The sequence below is a fragment of the Psammomys obesus genome, unplaced genomic scaffold (assembly GCF_907164565.1).
Source record: "Psammomys obesus unplaced genomic scaffold, mPsaObe1.curated_primary_1811, whole genome shotgun sequence".
NCBI lineage: Eukaryota > Metazoa > Chordata > Mammalia > Rodentia > Muridae > Psammomys > Psammomys obesus.
In genome coordinates this window covers 6546594-6572226 of record NW_026592890.1, presented here as the reverse complement: position 1 = coordinate 6572226, position 25633 = coordinate 6546594, and the positions used below count along the sequence as shown (strand labels likewise).

At 50.8% G+C, this 25633-nt stretch overlaps 2 protein-coding genes across 3 annotated transcripts in view; one reads left to right on the top strand and one right to left on the bottom strand.

The window, feature by feature from the left end:
- The first annotated feature begins 456 nt into the window (after positions 1–456).
- Dynlt1 (dynein light chain Tctex-type 1) lies at positions 457–6944 on the top strand. The gene is made up of 5 exons (XM_055616205.1): positions 457–541; positions 2715–2756; positions 5803–5926; positions 6288–6365; positions 6532–6944. Exons 1-5 carry the CDS (start codon positions 515–517, stop codon positions 6600–6602), a joined length of 342 nt encoding a protein of 113 aa, XP_055472180.1. The 5' UTR covers positions 457–514; the 3' UTR covers positions 6603–6944.
- A 1883-nt stretch (positions 6945–8827) lies between these two features.
- Tmem181 (transmembrane protein 181) overlaps positions 8828–25633 on the bottom strand; it is a 46992-nt gene continuing 30186 nt past the window's right edge. For both annotated transcript variants that reach the window (XM_055615919.1, XM_055615920.1), the window contains exons 6-17: positions 22211–22321; positions 21465–21545; positions 19847–19946; positions 19178–19308; positions 18953–19044; positions 17407–17464; positions 15731–15833; positions 15309–15360; positions 13575–13657; positions 12839–12928; positions 12507–12573; positions 8828–11731 (exon numbers count right to left, since the gene is read on the bottom strand). In XM_055615919.1, coding sequence (XP_055471894.1) covers positions 11653–11731; positions 12507–12573; positions 12839–12928; positions 13575–13657; positions 15309–15360; positions 15731–15833; positions 17407–17464; positions 18953–19044; positions 19178–19308; positions 19847–19946; positions 21465–21545; positions 22211–22321 — 1047 coding nt within the window. In that variant the 3' untranslated portion in view covers positions 8828–11652. The remainder of the gene's footprint in view (positions 11732–12506; positions 12574–12838; positions 12929–13574; positions 13658–15308; positions 15361–15730; positions 15834–17406; positions 17465–18952; positions 19045–19177; positions 19309–19846; positions 19947–21464; positions 21546–22210; positions 22322–25633) is intronic.

Genomic DNA, 25633 nt, shown 5'->3' with positions numbered 1-25633 from the left:
AACTTTCATTCAGATAGCTGGAGTATCCTGATCCTGATCCCCCACGGAGAAGCAACCAGTGCGCCCTACAATTTTACAATTTGTTCCTAGTTGTCAGGGCTTGTTTGAAACTTTCAGTTTCCACAGTGCCAGCAGGAGGGAAGGCCAGGACATTCTGTCCTCCTAGACTGGCTTTTGTATCTTTGTTTGGTTTGGGCTGCCACAGTTTAGAGAGAGGTCAGGCAGCTCTGACAGCTCGCTCGCTTTGGAAACCACCTTCCCGAGGGCCGAGAGTCGCGCCCAGCTGCTTGGAGGCCTAAGAGGAGCAGTAGGCGGGGTTCGGCGGTGGGCGGGGCCACTGGTGGGCGGGGTAGGAGAGGCGGAGCCCTTACCGAGAGGGGCGGGACCGCAGAGCGAGGGCGGCTATTGGTAGTGGTCAGGGTCCTCGGCGCGGGGGGCGGAGAAGCGGGCGGGGCACGAGCGCGCCTGCGCAGTCCGCTCTACTCGGTGGCGAAGGAGACGCGCTAGAGGAAAGATGGAAGACTTACAGGCCTCTGAGGAGGTAACCTCGGGCTGGGCCGTGGGGGGGTGTGGCGGCCGAGATACTGGCGCGACGCGGCCCCGCCTGGGAAGACGCAGCTGCTTCTGCCCACGGCCACCCGGGCCGAGGTTGAGCGAGGTGGCGGTTCCCAGCGGGCCGCGCCGAGTCTTTCCCGCGTGGGCGGTGCCCGCGGGGCTCGTGGACTCGGTGGGACTCACGGCGGGGGATGACATCACTCCGCCCTTTGGGCGCCGCTGTACACCGCAGCGGGGCCGGGGCTGGGAAGGGACGGGTCCCGCAGCGGCATGCATCCTGACCCGGGCGCGCAGCGCCAGCTCCGGGCCCCTGCAGCGGGGGTCTGCTGTCTAGGCTGCCGCTCCGCCGAGTACAGACACGCGAACACTACCTGCCTTTGTCTCGGTGCCGCACCTTGGCCTTCAGTGCGGCGCTCCCTCCCACCCAGGCCACAGCGACCCGGTGCTTTTCATCTCAGTTGACGATAGTAGAGAGATTGCTCATTCTTGTGGGGGAGGTATGCCTGCGACACTCGTCTTGATGGTATGTTGTCAAAATGGCCTTTCCTTCGTGCTGACAGGCATTTGGGAAACAGCTGAATGGACGTCCCAGTTATAAAATAGTTGCTCATTTTTTTTCTTCCTGAATAATCTTTGTTGAAACTCAATAAAGTCCCATGAATGACGCAGTGTGTTTAAAAAAAAAAAAACTGTCACATTTCCTCTTTTGACATTTCTAAAGTGTAGTTTAAACTAGGAATATTCTGAGGGAAGAGTAAGACATTTACATTTATCAGAAGCTTTCAGTTTTGGTCTAATTTCCCAACACACTTCATGGCAGTCATCATCGTTCTGTGTTTGAATGCTGGTGGAAACCGAGTGAATACTCTCAAGCCACGACTCTTACGCAGCTAGAGTGAGCTGATGGACGGCTGAAAACTGGCTTATATTGTAGCCGCAGCCAGTCAGACTTTATAGAAAAGGAATGGCGGAGTGAAGAGAAAGCTCGGAAAACTGCATTGGAATTCCAGCTTGGCTGACTATGGCCTCTGTGAAGGGAAGTGTCTGGACAGGGTGAACTACGCTTTCCACAGGCTGTTGGCTGCAGGAGGATGGTTGCCCACCCTTGTTTACCCAGCAGCCTTCTCAGCTGAGCCTTTCCTGCCCACCCCTAACTCCCCAGGTTCAGCTCATTTACTGGTCTTGTGGCAGCTGGCTCTGCCCACTGCCTTCAGGACAATTTCTCCTCTGTTGTTTTCTTACTTTAACTGTACGGAAAGTTATGCAAGGACTTTGCTTTGTGGTTTGGGATCACTGTAGTCACTTAGGAAGATTCTTTCAGTTGACTAAGATACTACGTTTTCGCTAGTTTACTGCATTGGTTTTGTTTCCAACTGACTTCTTGTGGTTCTAACAAGTGAGATGGCTTTAGGTAGTCAATTTCTTGTTCCTCTTGAAGAGAAAGGGATATTACTCAATCCTAGAAAGGGGCAGGGCCCACCGTGGTCAGCAGCCAAGAAAAGTCTGCAACAAAACAGGACTGTCTTGCCTTTCTGCTGGGAAGGCAGAGGCCTCAGGGGCTGCGCTATCCAGGGCATGTCCAGTGCTCAGAACTTGGAATAATTCATTTGTTTTCATGTAAAAAGCACACTGGCAGGCTAGTGTCTGGCTAAGGATGTTTTCAGGACCCCACCACACCACTGAAATCCAGTATTATGTGAAAAGGAGACTAAGAAAACTACTTAGGGCAAGGCCTTGCTGGCTGCCCACCAGTTAGCTGGTGCTTCATCCTGAAAGAGTATGGGTACGGGGCTAAGAAAATGAGGAACACACACCAGTCTTTTACGTGTTTAACGTCCTCATTAGTTTACCTCATGGAAGAGAATGCTCCACCTTTAAAGTGACTTACTTACATTTCTTCAGCTACTTTGTATGGAGGTTGAAGGACTCATGGTTAATGGTCCTGGCGGCCAGCTCAAGGGAAGGAGAGGGAGGATTCTAGTTTGATGTGAAGCTTGGGTTTTGTGCGGTGTGACACTCAGACAGCTCTGAGCAGTGCATTCCTCTGCACGGTCAACAGCCCGATTGCCAAGTCACGTTCATTATTGCAGTGTCCGTTTATTGATGCTGTGAAGAAAGAGCTTTTAAACCAAACTTACCGAAGTTTTCTTCCTTAACAGACTGCCTTTGTTGTTGATGAAGTGAGCAACATTGTGAAGGAGGTAAGTGTTTTTCAAGTGTTTGATGGTCTGTGTCTCAGTTAGGGTCACTATTTCTGCAATGAAACACCATGACCAGAGCAGCCTGAGGAGGAAAGGGTTTATTCAACTTACACTTCCATACCACAGTTCATCATCAAAGGAATCAGGACAGGAACTCAAGCAGGGCAGGACCCTGGAGGCAGGAGCTGATGCAGAGACCATGGAGGGTGCTGCTTACTGGCTTGCTCCTCATGGCTTGCTCAACCTGGATTGGACCACCAGTCCAGGGATGGCACCACCCACAATGGACTGGGCCCTCCTGCATCAATTACTAATTGAAAAAGTGCATTACAGCTGGATCTTAATGGAGGCATTTTTCCCCCCGAGACAGGGTTTTTCTGTGTAGCTGTCTTGGACTCTCTTTGTAGAGCAGGCTGGCCTCAAACTCACAGAGATCCTGCCTCTGCCTCCCTGAGCGCTGGGATTAAGATGTGCACTACCACACATGGCTTAGAGGCATTTTCTTAATTGTGGTTCCCTCCTCTCAGACAATTTCACCGTGTGTCAAGTTAACCCAAAACTAGCCAGCACAGAATATATGAGGGAAAATGCTGTATAAATTAAGATGGGAAAAATCTCAACAGCTGTTGAGCCTCTGTGTTTTGACATTTCAAACAGTTTTACTTTATATCTATGTAAAAATTGCTTCCATATTATATAAATTATATTATATATATTCCATATATATATATATATATGGAATCAGGAAATCTGTGTGGCATTAGAAAGTACGAAGGCAGATTCTGTAACCTTGTAGCATGAAGACTCATGACACACACATAAATGTGTCCAATGTTTGATGAAGAGCAAGTGAAGAAAAAAAATATAACAACTTCCATAACTCAGGACCTGGTGATACAGTTAGGTGGTTATTCATCGATTTTTCTTACATTCGTAAATGTTGTTGATAGCAATCATAGAACTTCTGTTAAACAGACAAAAGGAACTGTATCACCGTGACAGTGTCTGACACAAGCCTTGCTACAGAAGGAGGGGTTTATTTTGGCTCATGGTTGGGAGGGAGACAATCCGTCCTGGTGGCTGGAGTGTGTGGTGGCTGGTCACCATGCATCTTTGTGTCTGGGAGGAATTACCTGGATTAGTTAACGAGGTGAGAAGACTTACCCAGGATGTGGGTGGCACCTTTCCACGGGCCGGGGGTATCCCAACCTGAAGAGAGAGGAGAGGCGAGCTGAGCACCAGCTTTCATTGCCCTCTGCTTCCTGCCTACAGACATCAGCTGCCTCAAGCCCCCACTGCCATGACCTTCCTCCCACCGTGGACTGGCGGCTAGGATAAACCCTTCTTCCCATAAGTTGCTTTTGTCAGGTCCCATTTGAGGGTCCTCAGAATCATTTTGGATTGACTTCAGTGTAAGATTGCTGATGTCCACTGTGGACTTGTGTTAAAGAACCACACTCCGCTTTGTGGGAAGTATCCAAAAACAAAGTAATTTTCTTTTTTATGTATATTGTTCAACATGGGGTGTGATTTTTCTGGTGCTTTGCACGAAGTGTAAATTTGCAGTGTTTCCTGTGGACTGGGGGAGGCGGAAAAGTGGTGCATTAAGCCAGAACGGGGAAAATAGAGTGGGTTTGTTCGGGATGAGTTTTGCCTCCTGTTTTCGTGCGTCTACTTATTGGCAGTCATAGGCAGCAGGTGGTTGACGGTTTGCATAGCAGGCTAAGGAAGTGGGAGGCGACTCAGTGTTCATGCTCTGGCAGGAGGTTGGTTCTGGCCTCAAGCTGCTGTTTAAAAGTGTTAGGTACTGGAATATGAGTGGGTCCAAATTTAGTTTTCTTCTCTCCCCCCAAACTGGATGTCATCGTGTATGGAGGGCTGCCCTTCCCCCTTTGACAGTATGTATCGTACCTCAACTAAAGCAAACCAGTAGTTGTCAGGCCACCCTGTGCCCTCAGCCTAGAGTGGGCAGACATGGCAGAGGATGCGGGATAACTAGGAGCTGTGTCAGAGCCCCAAGTCTGGAGGTGATCACGGGTTATCCTTGGTGTAGGGTTTTTATCCCTCGAAAGCCTGGGTGCCGCACTCAGCCTGAGGCATCATGCACCGTTCCTTCACCACAGTGTGCAGTGAGGGTCCCCTGGACCTTGTGTCTGAAAACAGGTTAGGCTGTAATAAAACCTTCATATTCTGGCTTCCGGCCACTTAAAAGGGATGAAGCACGGAGCTGCTCAGTGCCGCACTGGCATCTGGGAGAGGGGATGCTGGGAAAGACCCAGGGAGTCACTGCATCTTGGAGAAACATCAGGAAAGCGGGCTGTGCTCTGTAGAAGCCCAGCCTTTAGGAGGAACGCCAGAAGCTTGAGCTCTGCTGGGCTGTTCTTCAGTTATCTGGAAAGTGCGACATGGGAAGCCCAGTAAGTGAGGGCAGAAAGCACTGGAAGACTGGTTGTATGTTGCCAGTTGTACAAACATTCAGTAAACTGTCATCTAACATACCCATTAATTATATATTTCATGGTTGGTAAAAATGATCAGTATACTCTTAAGTAATGGGCAAAATAAAATATATTTTAGCCTCTAGGAAAAGTGTTGCCGCAGGGCACGGTGGTGTGTAATCCCAGAACTCAGGGAGGCAGAGGAAGGCGGATTGCTGTGAGTTCAAGGCCAGCCTGGTCTACAAAGCGAGTCCAGCACAGCCAAGGCTACACAGAGAAATTCTGTCTTAAAAAACAAACAACAAAAAAGTTTCTTATCTGTAGATATTGACAGCAGCGTGAACATTCAGTCCACTTGTTCAGTTAGAATGTTGAACACACTGACAGGCTCTACAGAACATACATTTTCAGCCAGTGTGAACACAACTGAGATGCAGGGTAATGCGTTAGCAGAAGCCACACATGCAGAGGAGCCCGTGGTTACATATAGTTCTGCATCTACCTAGAGTTCTGTCCTTAGGTCCCAGGGGGGGTCCCGGCCCTTTCCGGTGATTGGTGGGTGTGGTATCTGGGGTTCTCTGTGTGACGTCTTGTGCTCTTTAACCTAGGCTATAGAAAGCGCCATCGGTGGTAATGCGTACCAGCACAGCAAAGTCAACCAGTGGACCACTAACGTTGTAGAACAGACTCTGAGCCAACTCACCAAGCTGGGGAAACCATTTAAATACATCGGTAATGGATTTCTTCTCGTGTGTTTTGAGATTCTTTAAATGCTGCTCTGAGGTGTGTCTGAAGAAAGCTCACTTAGCAATTGGGTGCCTAGCCTCTGAGGGCTCTTTCCAGGACCAGGTCCCCTGTGCAGTGCGTGTACCCTGCGCCTGACCTCCTTCTCAGGCTGTGCCAATGTCGCAGGGCTTACGCTAAACAAGACATGTTTAGAACATGTTAAGATAAAGGAAATACGTAACTTTTCATAGTGAGAGAACAGGCTGCCTCTCAGTCTAGGAATACCCATGTCATCTACCTGCATTCAGAAGCAGGCAGAGGAAATTCGTGTTGCCGAGTTTTCTAACACAGGTTCATTTAATTTAAGTGACCTGCGTGATCATGCAGAAGAACGGAGCTGGGCTCCACACCGCGAGTTCCTGCTTCTGGGACAGCTCTACGGATGGTAGGCTTTCCGCCCTCTTACAAATGTTTTTACGCCCACTCTGTGCACACTTGCCCGTTTATTTGTGAGGTCACCCTGTGTGTCAGTGGCACGCTCTCCAGCGCTGGCATGGTGGGACCACATCTCCTGGCTTCCCCACTTCTCATGCTGGTCTGTGTCCCCACAGGGAGCTGCACGGTCCGATGGGAGAACAAGACCATGTACTGCATCGTCAGTGCCTTCGGACTGTCCATCTGAGCTCGCCGGCCGGCAGCCTCCGCCTCAGCACCCAGTTCAGTCACCACCAGCTACGAATCGGACACACACCTTCCTCCTCCTCCAGTGTTTTGTGGCACTCTCAAAATGTAGAGAAATAAACCAAATGACCCCACGGTCACAGGACCGCACCGTGTCAGGCACACGAGCAGCCACCTGTCACCCGAGGCTGCCAGCGCCGCTTGTCTTAACTGTCTCTCTTCAAAGGTGCTAAAAAACCGACATCTGCTAGTGGGAACTTTCTCTACTTTCTGAAATGATTCAGAGACACTAATTTTCCATACTTGATACTTTTGTTAGAATAATAAATTATTCAAAATTAAAGTTTTTGTTCTTTGTAGTCTGCAGCATTACAGGAATCTGGTTACTGCCTTCAGAATTGGCTGGGGAAAAGGAAGGCTGCCTTTGCACGCTGACATAGCGTGCACCCGCACACTGGCTCAGTCTCAGGACAATGCAAGGCCAGCTCTGTGGGTCACACTCGAAGGCCCTGGGCCTGTTTCTTACTGTGATGGTAAAAACCTGGTAGCGCTGGCAGAGCTGCAGAGGTCACGAACCTCAGGGGCAGGTGCCAAGGAGCTTCCTCAGAGATGTAGGAAAATGGCAGATCCCATCAGTTTAGAGCTGTTTGATTTTTAATTTACATTTATTTGTGTGAGAGTGAGTAAATATGTGTGCCACGACACGCTTGTGGAGATGAAAGGTAGCCTGTGGGAGTTGGTCCTCTTCTCCACCACTGGCCCCAGGAATGGAGCTCAGGTCATCACCAGGCTCGGCGGAAGCACCTCACTGGCCCCATCTGTTTAGTTTCTTTGCGCTGGCTGGCTGGCACAGAGCAGGAAGCACAAAAGTATAGGAGAGAGAACCAAACCAAACCAACCCCCCTGCAGCTCCGGCTTGGTCCTCCAGAATGGAAACGGGTTAACTCCTCCATGGGACAGGAGCCCTGGCCAGGTTGCAACCCTTCATTTTTAGTTCCTGCTTTCTGGAAGTGAAAGTTGCCAAGCCAGTAGTAAGCACTAACTCATGCATGCTTGGCCCAGTGCTCTTATACTGCAGCTTTTTTCCCCCCTTCCTTGAGACAGGGTTTCTCTGTGTAGCCGTGGCTCTCCTGGACTCACTTTGTAGACCAGGCTGGCCTTGAACTCACAGTGCTCTGCCTGCCTCTGCCTCCCAGGGTGCTGGGATTAAAGGCATGCACCATCACGCCTGGCCATATTGCAGCTTTCAATCCCATGTTCTTGAATTTTCAGTAGCAGCCACAGGCTTACAAAACACTTTTGGGATTACTGTGTTCAGTTAATGCAGTTGCTTGGGTATAACAAAGGGCTCAGCTATCCAGTTAATTTCAAGTCACTAGTGTGAAGGGACCCCAAAGTCTAGGCTGTCCGCTGACTGCTCAGGGGTTCTCCCGTGGGCCACTGTGTAAGACACTATGACTGGCATGACCACCTGTTTGTTGTGTGCACGCATGTGTATATACAGGAGCGCACACTCACGCAGGCCTCTTCTGTGTCCGGCTCCAGCGTGGTTTCTGAGACGCCCCCTCTCCCTGAACCCGGAGCTTACTGTTTCAGCTACAGTGGCTGGCCACCAAGCCCCAGGACCCACCTGTCTCTGCTCTTCCTGTCCAGCCCTGTGGTTACAGACACATGCCACTGCAGATCCAAATCCAGCTCCTCATGCTCACACAGCAAGCATTTTACCTGTTGAGCTGTCTCCCCAGTGCCCCTGGCTGAAGAGCCTTGCTGTGGTCTCTGAGGAAAACTTTCTAAAGCCTCCTATAGAATCAACGAATGCATAAAAGGTTAAAAGTTAGAAATACAGTAACATCATGCACAAGGGATATTGTCAGAATGAAGCTATTATGTTTAGGTGTGAAATGTCCCCTCAGGTGTCTTTGTCAAACACTGGCCGTCAGCTGCTCTGGGAAGTTGGAGGTGGAGCCTGCTGAAGGAGACAGATGGCAGCAAGCATGCCTCTAGGGGTTGAGGGCCTTTGTCTTGCTCCAGTCCCTTCCTGTCATTCTGCTTTGCTTCCTGGCTACCAGGAGGTATCTCTGCCACACAATCTTGGCCCGGTGTTCTTCCTCATCACAGCCCCACGGTGGAGGGAGCTAGCCATGGACTCATGAGCTGAAGTACGACTACCCTCCTGTGAGGTTTCCATCAGGTCTCAGTCACAGCAACAAAAAGTCTAATACGGAAGCCATTCCCAAAACGTGAATTTTATTGAGTTTTCTATCAATCAGCATTTACTCCTTGAGGGATCACCCAGGCTTCATCCATAGTTCCAGTGTTTCTTCTGGACTTAGAGGCTAGTGTTTTTATTTGACAAATATTTATAGCCATTTGGAAAAGGTAGTTTTTGGTAGCAGAAAAATCCTGCGTCACAGAATGGAGTCACACCTGCCCTGTGCTCCAGGATGTGTCGCAGCGTGGTGTTACACCTAGCAGCACCCAAAACACCAAGACAAACTGTTCAAGGTGTCAGACTAAATCAGTTTCCCTTTGGCCTGAAAAGAAGAGTTGTATACTCCCTTCCCTAGAAAAGAGAGAGAAAAAAAATCTAACTACTAAGGCAATGGATTTCTAAACCCTCAAATCTAATCCACACCAGATCTCAGGTTTGTTTCTCATGGATGCTTGTGTTTTTCCTGTAAGGACTAGTAACCATATTTGAGCCTGTTTATTTAACTGTCTTCAGTGGCTCTGCACTTGAGGCTGGTGACATCCATTTTATAAACTGCCCATCTGTGGGTTGGCTTTACATATTTAAACTCTCCAGTCTGCACCTGTGGAAACCTTGTGAGCCTCACCCGTCACTTATGTATCCCTTTCTCTAGCCTTTCAAATGGGGCTTGAAGGCACCGAATTACTGCTACAGTGATCTGACAACAAATGAAGCAGACTTAATATCCAGAGGGAGAACAGAGCTCTCTCTGGGAAAGTCAGGAGACATCTCATCTTCCAGGTTCCCCTAGATTGGACCAATATAAAAAATATCCCAAAGACGGTATTCATACCATTACCCCGAAAGAACTCGTCAGCTCTTTGAATATAAACTTAAGTTTATGAAACTTTAATTACCTCAGAGTAAAACAATCTCATTGCTATCAAAATTTCTGGTGGAATTTAGTGTTTTAACCTAATACCTACAGCCTCCTTCTACCCCCGAAGTCTCTAGATCCGTAAGCAAGGTTTTACACAGCATATAATAAATACATGATGGTCATGACAAAGGGAAATGTGAAAACACAATTTAATGACCGCGTCCCCTTAAGTGCTTCTTCGCAATTCCTATTTCCAACAACAACAAAAATTCCCTTTAGTTTCAGGGACACTAGAATCAGTTTATAATTACACTACATGTTGGTTTTTAAAAGTTCTGAAGTCTGTATCTAAATTCTTAAAATATCTTAACAATGGCTGATAAATAATAGTGTTCTAAAACATGGAGAACGTCTTGTAATGATTAAACATGTAAACTAGTGAACTTCTTGGAATCGGCAGAAGCCAGTGTCCGCAAGATGGCAGCTGCAGTGATCCGTTAGAAGTGCTGGTAACAGAACCTTCCGATGTCTGTGAGCACAGACTCGGTGATCACAGCACTGCAAGTGTAAAAATCACGTAAACCCGTCACCCTTGCAACAACAGTTTTCATTCAAATGTTCATATTTACAAGCTTTTTTTTTTTTTTTAAACAATGCATATGGAATCCATTTTAAAGTATGTAGCGTTTAAGAAGACAGGCGGGCAGAGTGAAGAGTCTCCGGCCGTCCCTGGGGTCCTGGCCCACCTGGGCAGTAGCCTGCAGCTCAGGGTGGAAATCTGAGTGGGTGCATAGATGAAGGTATTGAGGTGTTGCCGGAAGAGGGATCCACCCGTTCTTGGGCCTCTGGATTTGCCAAAACGGAGGCAGGCAGATGGCTACCATCACCAGGGGTTCACAGAGACACTACTCGTGTGGAGACTCTGGAGTGTGACGGAAGGCAGCAGCACTCAGGACTTCCAATGCTGAATCTCACCAGTGCAGGCGACAGCCGATTCCCACAGAGCAATACTCCAAGGACAGAACAACCTTCAGGCAAATTCCTTAATCTGAAGGTGTCTCGAAAGGCATTCAAAATGTTTTACTTTATCTTTATTTTAGTTCCAAATATTAAAACTGAAAATCTTCTGGCAATAAAGCATTTCTAATATAGTAGTATTTATTCTAACTTTCATCAAAAAATAGAGCTCTTTGGGGGTTTCACACTCAGTGGAGTTGCAGAAACTCTGGGAATGGGAAGGGCCACCCTGTTTCCCACCCTGAACATAGACCCTTCAAAAGCACCATGGCATAGAACCTCACCCACAGGCTTGTCAACACCTTAGCTTTCCCCAGGCTGTTGACCTCCTTTGGACTCAACTTTGTCACCACTTCTGCTCCCAGGTAGTGCTGGACCTCAGCCTGGCCACAAGCCTTTGCTGAAGGCAGTCGGAGCCATTGTACCAGATGCTTGGAAGTCAGCGCACTGAGCATTCCAGTGTCTGAGAAGATGGAGGCGGTCCACCTAGGCAGGCACCGGTCAGGCTTCCCTCTGAGGGTAGAGCTCTGAGGAGTGGTGCCGTGGAACAGAGGGAAGAGGCATCACATTGCCATGCTGGGACCTTGGTCATCAGGCTTCCCACAGACTCAATTGCTCTCAATTGCTTCTTCAAAGGAAAAAAATGTACATAATTCTTTTTATTAAAAATGGGCAATTTCTCCTCATCATTGCAAATAGGCTCTGTCTGGCATCTCAGTGAGAGGAGATGCCTCAGAACTCTGCCAGCCAGCCCCTCTTCTTCCGTAGTGGAGCTATGCTGACAGCAAACTCGCCCAACATTTCAATCCATTTGGTTTTTCTTTTAAAAATATGTAAACAAATAAGGAACAGGGAACCTTTGCTTACAGGAGGAGTCCAGACACACACACACAGAAGAAAGGACCAGAGCACATCACCAAGGAGGGCCTCTGGGCCCCTCGCTGTCCCATCTGCTGCCAGGGCTCAGTCACTGTCCGACTCTTCCTTGTACTTGGCACGGATGGCCTGCCCGTTCTGCAGGGGCATTTCTTCATAGTCACTCCTGTTGTGAAAGAGACCCGTGACACTCTGCCACCCTGGCAGCTCTTTCCTGTATGTGCATGTGTGTGGGGGCCAGAGGCTGACGTCTGGTGTCTTCCTCAACTGCTCATCACCTCAGTTTTGGGGACAGGGTCTCTCACAGAACCCGGAGCTCACTGGCTCAGCGCTGGTCAGTGAACCCCAGGAACCCTTCTGGTCCCGCCTGCCTAATACTGGGATTACGGGGGTGTGGACCGAGCACTGGGTCTGGCTTTGTGTTGTCTTATGAGACACTGTAGGCCAGGCTGGCCTTGAACTCCTAAAGCTCCACTTGCCTCTGTCTCCTAGGTTTACAGCCATGTACCATCACAGTTCAGAACCTGGCATTTTCTGTGGGTCCTCGGAATCTAATCTTGGGTCCTCATGCTGACACAGTAGCTACTTCACTAAGTCACCTCTCCAACCACCACCTGGTAGCCTTGATGCCTCTTCGGCCTTCACACTGACTGCTAGACTGAAAGAACTAACCTCCAGCCTTCTCTTAGGGTCTAGTCAACTGAAACTGTTCACTCTCCCCAACTTGACTTTCAGGACCCATTAGTTCAGACAGAATTGTTCTGTAGTCCCCTCACAGGGTGGGCATTCTGAAAAATGGAATGCCACTAAATCCATGCGAAGCACACAAAACAAAGCCGTACCCCCCCCCCCCAGACACTCCCATGTCTATGGAGACAGTCTCCAAGTGCCATCGGTTCAGCCAGCAAAAGCGAGCCAGACTGAATGCACATGTGACCTACCCGTAAATCACATCGTCGTCAGAGTCGTTCAGCATGGAAAATGCGGGGTTGTCTTTTAGCTGGGACTCTGAAAACCAACGAAAGTGTGCTTAATGACAGCATTATGTATTGCTAGCCCAGGCAGGAGGGGGTCTGAAGGATCCCAGGCCCCAACCAAACTTGGCAGTAGCATTCTGTGAGACTGTGACACAGGTACACATTGGTGTTCTGTGTGCAGCTTCAGGATACCATTCTCCTGCCTTCTGCCTCTGGTCCTGCACCTCGGGAAACCCGAGCCAATGGAGACCTCTGTTTCAACATCCACAGAGCAACCCAGCCCCCAGGTGGCTTACCGTACAGAGCATTCTTCGACGGGGAATACACAAAGGCCAGCGTGTAGAGGTAAAAGTTCAACAGGCCATAGAAAGACAGGAACTCAGCTGGTGCTGCTGGTCAAGGGACACACAAGCCTCTGCCTCCCGTTCCCCAGCAGCCCCTTCCAGGGTCCTGGACCAGCCTGGTGGGTCCACAACCCAGATGCTTGTATGCCTCAGCTCAAGCTCATGGCTAGCTGTCACAAGCCAAGCTTCTACCATAGTGTTCCTAGGGTCTGACTGCACCTGAATGATGTTTAGAAGGTGCTGTTGGCATACATGACTCCAGTCACCCCTGACTAGTCGTTGGTGCGCTCTCTCTCTCTCTCTCTCTCTGCTAGAGGGAACCAGCGGCTCAGCAGCTCAGGACTGCCTGGGATTTGGACATGCAACTGTTTCACTCAGTCTCTCAGGCCTGCCCCACTCAGAACCGTCTAGTGTGGTCATCAGTTTGGATCCGAGCTACGCACAGTGATTAAACATGGGCACTGGCTCAGCCCTGCTGTGTATCAGCCTCCTGCCTAACAGGGAGGGCTAATGAAACTCACCCTTCTCAGGGCCAACAGGAAGGCGAGAGAGGAGGCAACACACGCCTGAGGCCTGCTGAGTACAGGTCATAAGGGGCTGGCTGACTGGTCCCCTCGAAGGTGTCCAGAGCTAAGGTGTTAACTATGAACTCAGGGCTTTGAGGCCCGCTTCCCCAGGATAAGGATATAGTTCTGGTAGTGAGCGGACAGTTCCGCTACAAAGTTGTCTTGCAACACTTGCGCTCCAAACCTTAGATAGAGGATGACGATGCTGAAAGAGAAGGGGAACCACCTTGTGGAAATACAGAAGGGCTTACCCCAGTAAGACTTAACAGGAAACTTCTACACCCACACCTATGTGGCCGTGGCCCCACCCCCACAAGTCACTTTGGCTCTCAGGAGAAACACAGCATCCACTGTGCAACCAAAAAGCAGCGTGGGTGCCCGCCGGACAGTTTAACTTTTAGGAACCGAAGAGCAAGTCTAAACAACCACCATCTCTTAGGGACTCTGTGGACGGCTGCCAGCTGCCCCGACACTAGCTTCTCCCTGATGCCTGCTGACTGCTCACAAAGGGTCCTTAGCACCAAAAGGATCTGGAGGCCCAGACATCCCTCAGGTGTACTCTGCAGGATGCGCTTCTCTGACGTGGGAGACTACACGTGCTCAGCAGGGTATGGGGTGAGAAGGGAAATGTCAGTTAATGTGCTCCACAAGCCTGGACATTTATGATGGAACCTTTGTAACTAGATCATTATCATTATGTAATTTTTTTTCCCTGTCAAGACAGGGTTTTTCTGTGTAGCCCTGGCTATCTTAGAGCTCACTCTGTAGACTAGGCTGGCCTTGAACTCGAGAGATCTGCTTGCCTCTGCCTCTCAAGTGCAGGGATTAAAGGCCTGTGCCAACTCAGCCTAGCTCTTATATAAGTTTGATTAGGAGCTACAGTGATCTGAAAAGCAATGGGCCTCATAGACTCATGTGTTCAAATGCTTGGCCCATAGGGCGTGGTACTATTAGGAGGAGCAGGTGTGGCCTTGCTGGAGGAAGTGGTCTCTAGGGGCCAAGCTTTGACGCTTCAGATGCTCAAGTCCAAGCTCAGTGGTTCACTCTCTCTCCCTGCTGCCTCAGGACCCAGGTGTGTCTCTTAGCTCCTTCTCCAGCACCATGTCTGCCTGCATTTGCCCGTATTTCCTGTCATGACAACAAGGGACTGAGCCTCTGAAACTGTAAGCCAGCCCCAATGAAATGTTTTCCTTTCAAAGAGTTGCCATGGTCATGGTTTCTCTTCACAGCAAGAGGAGCCCTCTGAGTTTGTAGAATTAACAAGCACCCTGAATTAACTCCACACAAGGAGATGAGAGGGGGGATGGAAACACAGGGTTAATTAAATCATCAAGTGCCAGCTGTGCAGAGGCGCGGTGCCTCTCAGGCCAGCTCGAGGACCTGCTTCAGGTCCCGGCAGCCAGGTGAAGGCCGGGAGTGCTGGAGGGCATCTGTAAGCACTGGGAAATGGGGCTGGGAGAGCACAGAGACAGAGGCTGCTGGAGAGCCAACCTAACCTGCCAGGGAGCTCCGAGAGACAGCCCTGTCTCCAGAAAGAGGAGTGGGAGAGCTGGGCTGACAAGATGGCCCAACAGGTAAAGATGCTGCAGCTAAGCCTGCCAACCTCTGTACCACACAGGGGAGGATGGGCAGAAAATCACTTCCTGCATCTTTTTCTCTGGACGCCTCGACACGTGCACCACTCCAACACACATAATGCGTTAGTTAACATACAAAATAATGTGGAAAATGAAAGAGGAAGACACGCATGTCCACCGTCTGGCTCCAGACACATACATGCCTGAATCCCCAAGCACCTCCCCCCCACATGCATGCATCCCCAAGCACACCCAGACACACACACAATAAAGTCTTACCTAATAACAAGTACTACAAAGGTCAATGCGGTCAGAAACTTTAACCTGAGATCTGAAAAAGAAGGAGATGCTCCCATTAGCAAATTCTACCTCACCTCAGAGCTTGAAAGACAAACCAAACAACAAAGCCACCTTGGGTGGGTCTCTCTTGCATGCTCTATGCCTGTTCTCCCATGGCTCTGGAAGACCACACAGAGTGGGCCCAGTACTGTGGCTTGCCCTGGTCAAGGACAGTGTTCTTCAGGAGCCTCTCAGGTCCCCTGCGGCTCTCACAGCGCTGTGACACCAGGGACCACTGGCAGATCCTTTAAAGGTTTCTCACCAAACAGCTGGTCCTTCCTGAGGCTTCTCATGGCTTTCTAGGGCCAAAGGCTTCTGGCGTGTGGCCTCTGCTGCCCCATGCTTCCCAGAGTGGCACTCACCCACATAAGGCATGTGACGGAGCTCGGAGCATGCCCGCACTACCAAGAACAGGAGATATAAAATGTACACAGCGGCCACCACCATGAAGAAGACCTTCATGCCCTGGAATAAAGGTGGGTGAGGTTGACACTAGGCTTTGGAGTATGTGTCTTTTTGACACCCAACAGGTGTGCTTAGAGGGGACCAAGGGCCTCAGGTCACACCCACTGTCCCAGCACCAGGAAGGGCTCTGCAAGCACGAACATCTCATATCAGCGTCACTCAAACTTGCATACCAGTGCTTTGCCTAGAACCTCAAGCCAGATAGTGCTGAGCAATTGTTAGAGGCAACTAATGTCTCTGCCTAGGGTGGGACTTGACCTTTGTGTTACTGAGGCCAAAGGTCATGCTGACAGGACTTAGAGCTGGACCCAGCTGGTCCTCATACCAGCCTCTGACTGTACTTGGCCTTCGCGTTCCTGAGAAAGGAGGGGCTGAAAGAAAGGCTCGAAGACATCTAAGGTCTGGAAGCATTCCCTTTCACAGTTTGAGGATGGAAAAGCCCTTGCCTGAGGGCAGGAGGTCCCGAACCTTCCTCCCTGGTCCTTTCTGCCTAGGAGGCTCTTCTGGGTAGGAGCTCCCTGTTCTCTCTGAAGCAGAGTCCCTCCCTCAAGATCATACCATTGACGTTGGGACAGCAGGCCTAAGATCTGCTTCTGCTGTGGGAAAAACCTTCGGTCTAGTTCATTTCCTCATAACGGGAGGGCAGTTCCCAGCACTCTAGCAGTCTTTGATTTCTGCTGTGTTCTTCCGTAAAGAATGTGGGCTGTTCTCTGTCCTCACAGCTCCATCCCAGACAGCCTGGCTGGGAAGGGAAGGGCTGGCCAATGATTCAGGATGGAGCCTTGTCTGTGACCTTTGGCCAAGGGCTTTACATTCCTTGTATGATAGGGGTGATCCCATTACTGCCCCACTTCACAGATGAAGACACAGGGGTCTCCAGTCACTGGTTGAGCCTGTAATGGTCTAGGCTGCGTCCCCTTGCAGTGTGGCCCCTGACCCTGTGGCCCTTCTTCCTGCCTCCGTTTGCCATAGAAATGATGAACAAGGACAGACAAGCGTGAAGGAACTGCAGACTGGTCCACCGCACTAGTTCCTCTAAATCTTGGCGTTCCACTGACCATAGCCTCAGCTGACGTGTCCTAGGAAGTGGGTTAGGGCAGCTCTTCCCTCCTCCCAGAAAACCCTTGAAGCTCCTGCCGTGCCTACAGTAGCCTCCACCCCCTCCCCCCTCAGTACTACCCCACTTTTTGAGCGAAGCTCCTCCCAGGGCACCCCACCCTAGGCTCCTCACCCCCAGAGTGGCCTCCCCAGACCCTAGACCAGCACTCTTCCCCAGGCCAGTGCCCTCCTGGGCTGAGGTTTTCATGCCTGTGAGAACCTCATGAGCCATCATGATTCAAGTGAGCCATCTCCCTGTCTAATGGCCTACTTTTTACAGAGTAGAAAGTACTCTGTAAAAGTAAAGTAGAGAGTACCCAACCTCTCTCCCCAGATCTTCCACTTCTGACTTTCTGCATTCCTTTGTAAGCAGCCACTGGGAACCTCAAGCTGACCGTGTGATCAAAGCTACAGACCCAACCACTTCGTTAGAGCTGGTGAACAAGCCAGGAGGCTTCACATCAACTCTGCCTACCTGAAAGTTCCCGGTGTCAACCCGATACTGGTACATGGGATCATGTAATTCATTAACTCTAAAAGGATGATGGTAAAAATACAGATTAATTAGAAAGTTTACTTTCTATTTCATACTTTTCCTGACTTGGGTTTTGCTTTCATTTCGGTTTTTGCTTGTAAATGTGGAACACCTGCCATCAGCATTGGAGGATTTTTAAATAGCAACCCTGTATTTTAGCACAAAGTATCCACAGGAAGCCACGGACAGTGGTGCATGCCTGCTACCCTCATCAGTATGGAGAAGCTGCAGGGTTTTTGTTTGTTTGTTTGTTTTGTTTTTTATCTCTTACATAGCTGAAGAGCTGTTTTTTTAAAAAGATCTGCTTTTTATGTTTAATAATTGATTTATTTTCATTTCACGTGCATTGGTGTTTGCCTGCGTGCATGTCTTTGTGAGGATATCAGGTCCCTTGCAGCTGGAGTTACAGCTGTGAACTGCCACGTGGGTGCCGGGAATTGACCCTGGGCTCCCTGGAAGAGCAATCAGTGTTCCCAACCACTGCACCCTGTCTCCAGCTGCAGATTTAATTTTTAAACTGTGTGTATATATGTGTTTCTGTGGGTGTTCTGTGCACTCACAGGCGAGAGGGGACCCCGCAGCTGGAGAGCCACCTGACCTGGGTCTGGGAACGTGGGTCCTCGGGAAGAGTAGCACACCTAACCAAGCCATCTCTCCAGCTCCACAAGCATTTTTCTTTTCTTTCTTTTTGAGACAGGGTTTCTCTGTGTAGCTCTGGCTGTCCTGGACTCACTTTGTAGACCAGGCTGGCCTCAAACTCACAAAGATCTGCCTGCCTTCGCCTCCCTGAGTGCTGGGATTAAAGGCGCACACCTCCACGCCTGGGTCCAGGAGCTATTTCAATAGCATACCCGGGCATGTGAGATAGATGAAGACAAAGCAAGCAAGCAAACACCATTAATTAATTAACTTAAAAACTTACATGGGCTTACACTTCAGAACTAGCACTGGGAGCTACGCTCACACACAAGTACGTGACACAGACGGTGTGAAGCCTTGCCAGTGCCGCTGTGGCATGAAGTCAAGCAGGAAAGCCACAGAACCCACACTGGGTCTGGGACTGAGTGCCGTCTCGGGGGAGTTGGGCAGTGAAGCACCGCCCTGGCAGCAAGCTCTTCGCAGAAGGGGCAGGAGCCAGTACAGCTTGAAGCTTAGCAAGAATCAGAAAGCCTCAAGATGCACAAGGGGACTCCAGTGGCTCTGCTGGGCAGTTCTGGGTGCTGCCCCGGCAAACCGAGTCCTTTCTCACTAAAGAAGCCCACGATGACCCACACGCCGTCACTCTCCACCCAGCCTAGCAGACCTTTCTCATCTGCTAGGACGCAAAGCCAAGCCCAATTCCCTGGACCCAGTTATCTGACTAGGCATGAGCCAGGGCAGATGCTACGGTCTGGGTGAGATCAAGGGGCGAGCAGGTCCAGCCCCTCCCTGCTGCCAGCACTTTCCAGGGGTGACGGACGGTGTCCTACCCCGCAGCATTACTCACGTCTGCCATATTCCCAGCGTGACAGAAGCCAGCCACAGCAGTCCAACGATGAAGAATTTAGGCAAATAGAAAGTTAAGCATTTTCTTTCTCCCTAAAAGCAAAAAGCAGGAAAAAAGTAAGAAACACAGCAGTGAGTAGCCCTAGAGCACATGAGACCCCAGACACTTCCACACACCAGGTCTCTGCTGTGCAGCGTAGGCCAGGGGGTCTGTCTGTGTGCTTACCTGGACCCGTATCCCATGATACACGCACAGCCAGAAGAGCAGCAGGGCACACAGGAACAGGGACTGGAAGAAGTCATCCAGCATCCCCGGGAACCAGCTGTTCACCAGGAAGGAAAGCGGGAAGAATGGATCTGGAGGAGAGGAGACAGAACACTGACAAGAACGGAGCTGGCCGGCAACCAGCGCAGAGCCCCCGGCCTCTTCCCACCCCTGAGCGCGTTATGAGTTTTCTGCTGCTCAGAGCTGAAGGGCAGGTAGCAAACCAAAGGCGGTTTTGTTTTCTGAATGTCTGAACGCCACTGAGCAGATTGCAACAGGGATCCTAACAGAGAGCCATCTGCCCCGGTGTCAGCTCCTCCCGCAGCCTGAGAGTTCCCGGGGCCGGAGCAAATGTTTTTTGGAATGGGGACAGAGGAAGAGGCAGCCGCACTGGCACCTCGGCAGGCCCCACGGCAGCTGAGTCTGCAGCTCGTCCAAGCTCTCACTACCGCAGTCGCTGTCTCTTCAGGAGCCAAGCATCTGCCATGGCCCTGTAACACGGTGCCTGGGGAGCAGGGAGCGTGCTGCAATATGCTCCTGCAGGGTTCCCCCGGACGCTCCTGGCGAGTCTGGGACCAGGCCAGCTCGGAGGCTGACGGGGGAAAGTCTGGAAAGGAACACGGCACCCACCGTTGTAGAGCAGCAGCAGCGCCAGGAGAATGGCCATCCACTTCTGCTCGATGCCCCAGTCTCTCATGGAGAACTTTCGCAGGGAATGCACGAACAGGCACTGCAAAGCAAAGGGCCTGGTGACTGTGCTGCCGGGGTGGGTCTCGCCCCACCAGGGAGGCACCAGGAAGGCTCCACTGGGCCAGTTCCTGGTTGAAATGACTAAGGACGTCCCACCAGCTCTCAGTCCACCAGCCGTCAGTGACAGGCAAGACAAAGATGTGTAGTGGCTGCATGGGGCCACGGGAGAGATGGGCCACACGCTGCTTCCACTAGGCCATGAGTTCTCTGCAAACAAAACATGCTCACCACCTGCATTTCTGCTTGGCTGCTCCAGTCAGGCCTGCGCCCACGTGGAGGCTCACAGGCCTTCCCAGAGCACAGGCACATTTGATACCACCAGGTCCCCTACCTAAGCTGGGGAGCTGAAAGATCTTAGGATCCCCAAGGGAAAGCCAAGAGGCAAGGGCATGCCACTCAGAGGCTTAGCACGCTTTCAGACACCTCCGTAAGTGTGTAGAGTCTCTGGGAGAACGGCTTTAAACAGCTTTTAAACACTGCACAATGTGTTACATACAAGTCTGTTATTTTTTTCCCACTGTCATTTAATATAAACTAACAACTTTTTGGGATGCTTGAATTTCTGGCCTGTGGGCTGCTTGCACACTTTGGGCTGTGAATATCAATTTTTGGGCCCAAGGAGAATCCAGGTAGCCCTCAAAAAACATAGAGGATTTCCGAGAGGCCAGCTATGAGGCCAGTGGCCCCCAGCATGGCACAGCTCCCCTACGCCTGATCCAAGGGCCTGGGCCCCCTTCCTACCACACTGCTCACACCCGACTTCGCTGCGTACCTGTGTGCTGGTCTCCACTGTGGGTCTATAATATGACAAGGGAGCTTTGGGCATCAACTAGAGAGGCCATCCCTGCACACTGTGCACATCTAAAACCACGCTCCCTGTCAGCTCGATGGCGCACAACTGATGGCCAGCCACTACACAGCACACTGTCTCCAACCTCTACGTCCCTGTCTTCACAGCTGGGCTTTCTCGGGTGCCCTTCTGTGCTTTAATATTCTCTCCAAAGTGAGTGTGGTGGTGGCACAAAGTTCAGCTCCCCAATGAGCCAAAAGCTTGTGTTTGCAGAACTGTTTCTCTGCAAGCTTGTCCTTCAAGAGTCCAAGGCTCAAATGTTCAGAATAACTTTCCAAACATAAAAAGACCAGAGAGAGAGAGAGAGCGAGCGAGAGAGCGCTATATCAGCACTGAGACGGTCCCCAGCAAGCCAACCCTTCCATGAGGAGTAAAGATGCTTACGTTACAGTGATGGGGATTGCTGACCGGCGGTCATCAGCAACCACTGTTACACCACACAGAGACTCCCGTGGGGTGTCCCTGGATACATCACACGCTCTTTTCGCAACACAGTGCCTTGGTGGACACTGCAGTATCACTCGGCCAGCCCACTAAAGGGCCGAGCTCACATGGAGCTTGCTCTCTGGTGACTGGAACTGCACGATTAGCCTCCCCCCTCCGCCCCCGCCCCCCCACCCAGAGCCCTCCAGGCAGACGATAACTCACGATGACAATGAAGGTGAGCACCACAAACACAAAGCGGAGCCAAATCTCCAGCTGGGAAAAGGCAGGGTTGTATGTCTTCCACTGAAACAGGAAACAGAGAGGCATGGAGGGAGGGGCGGGGGCAGGGCACCTGACTACCAGGAAGTCATCCCACAGTGAGGGTACAGGAAAGACACAGAATTACAACTAGAATGAGGACACTGGGGGACATGCCCGGCTATTAGTAACAATCACTGAGGAGTTTTAAATTGCTTTTTTTTCCTTCTGTTTTCTCATAATGCTGCAACATTTTAGCAAATTTTATTTTTATACTAAAGAACAGATAAAAATATTAAATATTAAGAACTTTCTGAAATGGTCTTAAGTAGTGAATCTACAAGATAAGTTATTCTATAATCATTTAAAGGAGATGTGAATTTTTAATTTCCTATCAAAAGTCAATCTTTACTAGGAAATGACAATATCTACATGCAAAGAAACAGACTTGTGTAGGCTCTAAGTATGAGAAGCACTTCCTAAAATACTCAAGTATTTTATGAATCTGCAGTTGTAACAGTCACAGGCAGCTAAGCGTGGGCCTGCTGACCAAGCGTACTCTGGCTTTTCCAACTTCTGTGATGTTTGCTTGCGCTATTCTTGGTTCCACAGACTAAAATACTGGTTTTCCAAAATAAACTGCACGAGGCACTGTTGTACCCAACCAGCTGGCAGGGGAGCCGCCCAGGTGCAGCCGGCTTCACACTTACCGTGAACTTCATCTCCTTGACCGGTTGGTTCAGGCGCTCAAATCCCACGGTCACTGTGTACTGTGTGTAGTTCAGGTAGCCGAGGTGGGCCACAATGATCTCTGCACATTTCTGAAAGAAAGGAGCCCTGTGTGGCAAAAGCAAGCTGAAAGGACCCTCCCGCCCACAGACCTGAAGTGACTCATTTCAACAACAGATGAGCAGAACTCTCAGGAGAGCACACTAGAACAGAGAAAGTCAGATGCCAGCCAAGGACAGCTCCTAGAAAGCAGGCGCCCAACAGGCATTCCACCATCCTCCTGCATCATCCCCCTGTGGATGACTGAGAAACAGCACATTTGCCTACACAGAAAAGCTAACCACGGAGAGCACAAGCCTGGCCCATCTGTAAATGCCAATACACAGGGGACCTGCAAGCCCAGCCAGCAGACCGAGTGCCACAGGCTGACTTGTCCTGGGCCCACATGTGCAGTCTGTGGCCAGGCATAGTTTCTGAGTGACGGAGTTACCACTCCTCAGTTTCGCCTGCCGTTTCCAGCGGCAAGTGGACAGTGTCGACGGTAGATGTGGGTGCTTCACGGTCTGCTGAGCGCTGCTCTCAGTCCTTTAGGGTTAGGACTTGGGGCTCCACTGTACGGGCAACCCTCACCCCAGGTGTGGCTGTGCAGCCTAGAGGCCCGTGACCGCGCTCTGTCGTAGCTGTGCTCCAATCTGGGCGGTCACGCCCCCTCTGCAGTGCAGCCCCACTGCTGCCTGTAATCTTCGGCCTGGCTCCCAACAAGCACAGCCAGAACTATAATTGCTCAAAGCATACCAAGCATCAAGTGTCTGAGGTCATGGTTAGCAGACAGGCCTTAGAAACACAATGGCAGGGCGGGCTGGCTGCTGGCAACACTGCTCATCCTAAGGGACAAGAGGGAAAGCACAGAGGAGACGGGTGCAGGGGCTGAAGGGGAGCCAAGGCCACACATGCAACCTGGAGCCTGCAGGAAGTGGCCCTACAGCCAGGGACTGGAGTCCTCTGACTTACCCATCTCCTTGTCAAGTGACTCCACGGGAGCTGCCTTTCCTACCTGAGCAGCTTCCCTCCTCCTCCGTGCTGCCTGCCTGCCTCTCAGTGTCTGTGGTTCTCATCCCCAGGAGAGCCAAGTTCCCCTTTCTGCTATGACTGTCAGTCACAGGTGTAGCTAAGGACTCAGTTGGAACCAGGAACAGGTACATTCACAGGTACAGCACTCTGGTACACCTTCTGTGAGACAGCCATGTTTCCACAATTAGAAGAATCCTTTGTAATTTTCATGGGGTGTTTCACCTTTTTTTTTTTTTAAGATTTTATTTTTAGTTTCTTTTTATTTGTGTGTGCAGGCATGCCCAAATATGCCAGAAGGCATGAGATCTCTTGGAGCTTGAGTTACGGAGGTTGTGGGCTGCCTGATGTGGGTGTGGGGAAGTAAACTTGGGTCTCTGGGAGAGAAGCCAATGAAGGACCTACACATGAGCCATCTCTCCAGCCAGGGGTGTTTTCATTAGGAGTTACAGCTCCAGGCATTTGTACTGTCACAGACACCCCAGTGAAGCCACCTGAGGATTTTAGGTCCTAGGTTCGAGCCATGCTCTGTTTGATTACAAAGCACCTGGCAAAACGATGGATGCTTCTTCACCACCTCAAAGCACCAGTGTTGTTTGTTTGTCTATATCAAATCAGCTACGAAGGCTAGGGAGGTGGCTTGGTGGAGAAAGTGCTTGCCTAGAGAGCACCAGGGTCAGGGTTTGGATCTCTACCTCCTGCAATCCCAGCACTCTGGAGAAGGAGACAGGAACCCTAAAGCAAGGCTGCCTGTGGTGAGCTCTGGGGTCAAGTGAGTGGACCTAACTTAGTATGTAAGAGTAACTGAGGAAGACACCCAGCACCAACCTCTGACCTCTACATGCATGTGCTCAAACATGAAAACATGCACATACACACACAAAATAAAAAGATTTCAAAAAATATAAGAGGTGACAAATATCCGTGCAACATTAAAATTCCTCGTTGTCTTGAGTCAGGACCATTTCATTGCAGCAGTAAGGGGAGAGCAGGCTGGATGAAGAATAGAGGGGAGGTGTTCCCCAATAGTGGCCGGTGTGAACTGAGGCAGGCTACCCACGCCAGAAGGACCGCTCTGAAGATGGCAGGGCGAGCACATCCCAGGAGCAGTGACAGAACTCAGCCCCCACACGGCCACTCTCCACGAAAGTGTCTCCGAATGGCAAGCCGGGGTGACCAGTGACAGCCGCTGTGGAACCAGCACTCAGCGTGCAGCTGTGTATCCCGCTGTGGCGGCCAAGGGAAATCTCGCTCATTCCTGCCTGGGGCTGCCCAGAGGCCTCTGCGACTTTCACACACCTCCTCCTCATTGCCCAGAGGCATTGACTGCGTGCCTCCTGCATACAGGATGGTGAGCGACCCACGGGGACCTTGATCCTGGTGACTTTCCCAGAACAGGCAGGAGGGGCTTAAGCCTCCCTCCCCCATGAGAATATGTTCCAGAAATGGCTCTGGCCGCTTGCTTGGGTGGGAGAAGGCACACAGGGTGAGGGGTCAGCTGCTTCTCTAGATGCCCTCCTGGCTGTGATAGGCAGCTGTGGTTGCTGAGCGAGAGGGCCACCTCACCTACCGCTCACTCTTCCATAGCTCAGGACAGGATTCGGCACCCTTTGAGTCAAGAGGGAGGAGCCGAGAGAAGAGGCCCAGTCACTTCACAAGAGCCCTTCTCTGCTCAGATTTCTGCTTGCTAGGAGAACTCGGCAGTGCTCTTACTACTAGCAACTGGGCAGGACGCATGTGGTTAGAGCCACGCGCAGGCTTCCGGATAAAAGCGCACCAGAGAGCTTCTGGATAAAAAACAGCTTAGATCCTTCTCCTTCTGCCGAGTATCTGTGTCAGCCTGGACGATGGCTGTGACCTCTTGAGGCCTCTGTTTTTTCTTCTGCAAACTGGAATTTGATTGTAGCTCCTACCCCGTGGCCCTCCCGTGAGGACTTAATGAGTGACATAGAGAAGGTCCTCAGCAGGACCTCGCAGCCACTCCAGCCTCCCTTCCGAGCCAGCCCTCTAATCTACGCCCTCCCTGCTCTGACCCTCGCCACGTCTCCTGCTGCCAGGAACCTGTTGAGTCCTGGTGTGGCTCCTGGATGTTGCAGGGATGTGGTCTGAGTTACTGGCTTCTGAAGCGAATACAGTATCAATGAATAAAAGCGTGACAGTTCACTCTTTGCTGGCTCCCACGCCACACACTACCTTCCAGAACAGATGCCTAAAACACTGGTGGGTGACTGCAGGAGGCCTGGGCACTGACTGCCAGTCCACACACGGATCAGGGCATTCAATACCCAGAACAAACCACAGAGGCCACCGAGATCAGTACCAACCCGAGATCAGGG